Source organism: Aptenodytes forsteri, unplaced genomic scaffold, assembly GCF_000699145.1.
Source record: "Aptenodytes forsteri isolate BGI_AS27 unplaced genomic scaffold, ASM69914v1 Scaffold255, whole genome shotgun sequence".
Taxonomy (NCBI): Eukaryota; Metazoa; Chordata; class Aves; order Sphenisciformes; family Spheniscidae; genus Aptenodytes; species Aptenodytes forsteri.
This window is the reverse complement of record NW_008794888.1, coordinates 8,223,490-8,230,064: the sequence shown is the minus strand read 5'-3', so window position 1 is coordinate 8,230,064 and position 6,575 is coordinate 8,223,490. Positions and strand designations below refer to the sequence as shown.

The 6,575-nt window shown below is 38.4% G+C and overlaps 1 protein-coding gene across 1 annotated transcript in view; it reads right to left on the bottom strand.

The window, feature by feature from the left end:
* The window catches only part of EPB41L5 (erythrocyte membrane protein band 4.1 like 5), a 74,231-nt gene that overhangs the window by 39,333 nt on the left and 28,323 nt on the right, over positions 1-6,575 (bottom strand). The window contains exons 12-15 of the mRNA XM_009274980.2: positions 5,881-6,050; positions 4,617-4,723; positions 3,895-3,922; positions 917-959 (exon numbers count right to left, since the gene is read on the bottom strand). Of these exons, the coding sequence (XP_009273255.1) occupies positions 917-959; positions 3,895-3,922; positions 4,617-4,723; positions 5,881-6,050 (348 nt within the window). The remainder of the gene's footprint in view (positions 1-916; positions 960-3,894; positions 3,923-4,616; positions 4,724-5,880; positions 6,051-6,575) is intronic.

Genomic DNA, 6,575 nt, shown 5'->3' with positions numbered 1-6,575 from the left:
CCCCCCCGATCCCACGGGGGCAGGGGGAGAGTGAGCGAGCGGCTGTGTGGTGCTCAGTCGCCGACTGGGGTTAAACCACAACAGTCCTTTTTAAATTAATGCAGTAATGCTTTCCTTCTGTAGGTAACCTCACAATAACAATTGGCACCTTTGTGTTGCAGGCCTTTGGACTGCCATTTGCATAGAAGGCAAAAGGCTGGACAGAGCAGCAATCTATCAGCAGAGATTGAGTATTTTAATGTTAAAACAAACCAGATTCCCATTTCCACCAATATGTGACCCTTTCTGTTGCACTCTGCATCTGAAATACTCCAGAAAGTGAGACAAGGTCTTTCCAAACTCCAAGTCCTATTTTTTGATACTCGGGAGGAGAGTTACCTTACACTAATGTCCCTTTTCAGTGAAACAAGGTATTCTGTGTACAAGTACTGAGGGGACAAGTGTCTCCGATTTCCTTCTCAAACTCAGAAAACACTGAATTTTTGCTAACAATATATTCTTTAATTTCAAGGTGCATTCCCCTCTTTCAGAGAAAAAATACTGTAACCAGGAATCAACATAGGTGCTGATGAATTATGCCTTTTTTTTTTAATGTTATTTAGCATATAGAATTTATGTGCTTTGGATAATAACAACTCTCACACAAAGGTACTTTGTGTACCTGTGAAAACCTGTATGTACAAATAGCATAGTTTCTACAGTACTGGGGCATGGGGTATCTTCTTTACTGCAGCTAAATTAACCCATTATCTTGTTTGTAGATTAGTAGTCATTTCTTGGCATGAAATTTAGTAGTTAACTATGTGTAACTTTCAATTGGTCAACCACTGGATTTTAAGAATGAATAATGAAATCCTCAAATCTGTTGAAATACATGAAAACTGCCTTTAAAAAGAATGAGAGAGAGACTCCTTACTTGTGATCCGTTAGTTTGGTTGATAACAGCATTGTTTGCAGTACTGAAAGACAAAAAGAATTTAAATCAGAATCAGATAAAAAACCTATTTTTGCAGGCTGGCAGAACTGCAAGGATTTTCAGAAAGAAACAAAAAGTCTAACAAAGATCTTTCCAAAGTACTTAACTGTTCTCAAAAGAACACTTAAAAACTTATGGTTTAGGTCAGCTGCCTCATTCTAGGTAACTAAGGGTATCATATTATTTTTCATTTGTTCAAACTGTAGTTTATCTGTAATTCATCTGGTTTTTCCTCTTCTTTTCCTAAACCAGTTTGGTTTAGAAAGTCTTCCTGATTCAGCAGTAAGGCAGGGCACTTTTAAAACAAAAATGATATCATTTTAGTTAAACACCCAGCAAAATGTGACATTGTTGAAACCTCACCTACGTGCTGTAGATACTATGTTTGTTCCATAGCTAGGACTCTTCTGATTTGAAGTTTCACATCACAAAGTTTATCAGAAAAATTAATGAGTTTCATCTGCATACAACCTCTAATGGACCGAATTACTGCTTCAGAGTCTTAAAAGCAGCCATTCAAAATTATGCGCACAGCAGCTCAGTACAGCATTATTAATAATTGTATATTGATAAGTTTATATTACTAAATATTTATATTAGTATATTTATATTAGTAAATATTTAATATTTTTAATAAATTAAATAATACTCATATCCTTATTCCTGATGATTTCTGAATCTGCAAGAGACATTTCACATTTTCACATTTTTGAGAGACTTAAAAGCATTGACACCCTGCACAATAATTATTCATTATAAATCTCATGCAAAGCAAACTTTTTTCCCAGACTTCTAATTATTTAAAAAATGGTTCCAGTCTCCTACAACCCATTAATCTTTTGATTTATGGTCTGGACAATAGCTATCCAACCTGGCAAGCTGACAATTCAAATAAATTTCTGTATCTACTTCAGTGATTCTTTAGAATTATTTTACTGAAATACCATAATGTCAAGACCAAACAAGCTGTTCGTTGCCTGTTTCCCAACTTTGCACCTTCTCTATCGAGAGAATGTGGAGGTTACCACAGAATAGTGCACATTTAACAGAAATATTAAGGAATGCCTTCTGGGTAGCACATTCCCCTGTGCTGAGTTAACACAAAAGAACAGAACAACATACATCTTTCATGATGCATTTCAATTAGCAACGCTCGAGTGTAGAGTTTCAGAAATGGCATAGATTGTTCTGGAGACTAACGTAACAGTGCCACACCTAGGTGCAGCTCAGAAGACCGCCGTCTTATCAGAAGGAAAAACTGCATATGAAGTTTCTCTTCCCACTCTCAGAATGACCTAAGCAGCATGAAACTCGGAGAAGGGCATGACAACACAGCATGACGAGAGTACTAATTAATCAGTCACATTTGGTATGCAGAGGATCTTTAAGCGCTTTAATGACACCCAGTTTTGAAGAGTACTTTCCCATTTTATAAAAAGAAACGACGAGAGCACTACAAGAAGGACATTGAGGTGCTGGAGCGTGTCCAGAGAAGGGCAACGAGGCTGGTGAAGGGTCTGGAGAACAAGTCTTATGAGGAGCGGCTGAGGGAACTGGGACTGTTTAGCCTGGAGAAAAGGAGGCTGAGGGGAGACCTCATCGCTCTCTACAACTACCTGAAAGGAGGTTGTAGTGAGGTGGGTGTCGGTCTCTTCTCCCAAGTAACTAGCGATAGGACAAGAGGAAATGGCCTCAAGTTGCGCCAGGGGAGGTTTAGATTGGACGTGAGGAAAAAATTCTTTACTGAAAGAGTGGTTAAACATTGGAACAGGCTGCCCAGGGAAGTGGTTGAGTCACCATCCCTGGAGGTATTTAAAAGACAAGTAGATGAGGCACTTAGGGACATGGTTTAGAGGGTGGTGGTGTTGGGTCGACGGTTGGACTTGATGATCTTAGAGGTCTTTTCCAACCTCAATGATTCTATGACAATACAGAAGGTCACAAAGACAGAGAGACCTCCACTACAGTAACTGCAGCCTTATCCCCACACACTTCCTAGACTTCTCCCCCTCTCATGCAAGAATCGACCCTGCTGCTACAAACAGAAAACATATGGCTGTATTAAGCCTGTTGTTCTGAAATGTTATTTCGACATTCCTTACCCAGCTCCTGACTGTCACGATGCTTAACATCCATGAGTACCTACTTTTTAAAAATAATTTGGTTGCAATTGATCACTGCAAGGTTCGCAAGTTATTAGGGCAAAGGACAGAAACAGAACTGAGTAACTTAGCTCCTTCACTACCAGGTAATTCTTTTTAGCTTGGTTTCCTCTCGTCCCTTAAGGAAGGGTATGAAAATTGTATGATTCAGGATTCATATGAGTATTTTACATTGCAACAGCAAGTATGAACCTACACATGCAGAAAGAATCTAGGTATAGAAATAAAGAACCAAAAGGCCTCCCTCTCAATGTTGATCATGAATAATTTAGTATAAATATATAAAAATAAATACTTAAGTATATAAAAATAAATGCAAGTACAGTACAGAATGTAAAATCATCAACATATTTCAAGTATTTATTTTACTGTCTTTTCCCTGTCTCTGACCTTCACTTATTTGTTGATTATTTCAGAAAGAAGACATCCTCACATGCTTCTACCTGATCTCTTTACATGGCAGCACACAGAACTACAGCTCATATCCAGCAAGAATCATAGCTAGTCGTAAACAAACCTCTTTGCCTGCTAGTAAGCAAGTCTGGCAATATCTTTTATGTGACAGCAACACAGGAGTTTTGCTTTGAACAGTAGGTTTTATGTAAAGCAAACGCACACAAAACCCACAGCAAAACCACAGTTAAGAGGTTAACACTCTCTGCATTTAACTAATCTTATAACCTCCTTCTGCAGACACATGCCCAAGTACAGGCGGCAAACATGAAAGAGAAATTTAAATATTGGAATGCATCTTACCTTGTTTCTTCAAGTTTAGCAGCATGTGCTGCAAAAATATAAAGTGTTAATTAAAATTTAATTAAATTTAAAATTTAATTTGTAATTAGGTTATCAGTTAAATATTAAGCATATTATTAATAAAAATAGTCTAGCACTGCCTAAAAGTAGGCAACTAAAAGAGCAGAAGTTGCGTGTATCCCACGTATAATGCGTGAAAAACAAAATTCTAAACTGGAAAAATTAAATAAAAAAATCTGAAGAGCAAACCAAAGAGTTGGATTTAAGCAAGTATCTGAAAGCATGCATGGAGGTCACGCTTGACATGCAAGAGTGGGAACAAGCGACAAGGTATCACATGCTGTCAGGTTGTGACAACAGAGTGCAACTCCTACGAACAATGAAAAAATCTCAATGACAAATATTTCAAACTTGATTCATAAATTTCAAATATTATCATTAATATATCACTGTTTCCTGGACCCAAGTTTTCCATCTTCATACAGAGACCTATTGTGCAATATTCATGTGTGTTTTACCTGCTAGGCAAGCTAGAATGACATGCTTTGGACACAAGCTTTTTCCGATAAATACATGTGGTCTCCCAAATAAGTCAAAGAAAACCTAATTTTGAAAATTCAAGAGAAGGGCAAACAGCTACAGAAGAATTCCTACACAGAGCCTTTAAAGGATATGATTACTTGATTCTCAGATTATACTTCTCAGACTGGAAGGTCTTTTACCTTTCATTTGCAGTGTTCGTCTTGAATATCTCTTGCTGGGCCTTCTTTCAAAGGATGCTGATCTTCTGGCTTTGTTGGTCTTGGTGGTTTGATATTCTGTTTTCCCACTAACAATGCCATGTAAAAGTACAAAACAATAAAATAAATCACTTATTTTTAATGACAGAATATAGACACTGCTCATCAAAACATCACATTTCTATTTTAAATTCATAGCTTAATGATCTGATCTCAGTTCTATTAAAAAATCCCAAACTTAACACCTCAGAAGGCCTTTCACAAAAAAGGGAAGTTTTACAAACATCCTGATCTTCACCCCATTTTCCCAAGACAAAAGTCTGAAGCAATGACTCCTTGAACATTAAGTTGCTGAAAAAGCACATTTGTCCTTTGCATATTTCTGTGGTCACAGTGCACGCAGTTTGGGAAAGGTTGAAAATTCTAGGAGAGAATATAGCTTAAGGTATGTTGCCAAAGGTCACAGAGAAAGATGATAATAGGACTAAAACCCAGCATCTAGATGCTCTTGCTCCCAAGGCAAGTCTTTTTTTCCCCAAGTTTGGCCAGACCCTGCCCCCAAGGCAGTAGCAGCCTCATGTTTTGCTGAATCCTTGGTACCACCAATCCTTTCTGAAGCAGATTAGATGGTATTGCTACAGTTGCTGGAAATGGAAGCAAAGTACATGCATACTGCCTGGGGTCACGCCCCACCCCCTTCCATATGTTCTCACCAACTCTGGTGGGACAACTGACAGCATCCTGCAGACTAATCTAGAACCACAAGCCGTTCGAAGTCTGTTACAGCACCGGTAGTGCCTAACATGCAACGGGCATTATCTTAGGCTTCTGAAGCACTACCATCACTCAAACAGTCAGGAACTCAGGAGTCAAAAGACTTTCAATGCCCCGAACTGTGCAAGTCAATCATCCATCCTCTATTGTTCATTTAAAAAAGGGTGGGCTTTCAAGAGGAAGTGATCTATAAAACACAATGTACTATATATGCTATGTAAGGAACATAAACATTGAGAAACCTTTGGTTTCCTACTGCACAAACCAGAATCACCTAAAGATAAATCAGAAAATGCAGGGGGAAAATACATTTGATTTAATAAAACCAATAATGCAACTCACTCAGCTTGCAAGTTTCACTGCTCTATATGTCCTAGGTGAATGAATACCAAGTTCTCTCCCGTTTCTACGCATAATCCAAGAAAAGCAAGAAATGACAGAAGATATGTGCTAAATGATAGACGACACTGACCTGTATCGGAACCGGGATCCTAACCGAATGAAGCCTGATCGACTTGAGCTTTTTTGGACAGGACCTCGGAGCCGGAAGAAGGCGTGATGTTCTACCGCACATTTCCACAAGTGTTTGCAGGCTTTGGGATGATCCAGTCTAAAGACAAAAGTGTGCTCCTGCTCCTTTCCCTTAAAGCACACAAAGCACACTGACGATTTACAAGGGGCTTGAGTAAGTCAAAGCTACAATTCAATGCAAGCCAAGCAAAATTTGGTTTTTTACGAATACTGAAATGTGTGTTTAAAAAAATATTTTAGGCAGAAAAAGCAACCTTTTCAGAAGCTTTAATGAACAACTCCTCCATTGTCTGAAGTTGGAAAGGGCTAGAGCCCATATATTTAACAAGCCAAACCTCTGAATAACTACAAATTAAAGACATCGTTATAATAGGAAGGTACTTCTCAGTGAGGCTAACATGGTCTCACTTCCAAATCTGATCTCAAATTACCAATGCTCACATTTTTATTATCTCAGTTCTGAGCAATTTCTTCCCATAGGAACAATTCTGGCACCTGCTTAAGGAATTCATTCCACTAAATGTGGTACATGGCCTTTTTTTACACTTTAGAATCATAGAATCGTTAAGGTTGGAAGAGACCTCTAAGATCATCGAGTCCAACCGTCAACCCAACACCACCACCCACTAAACCATG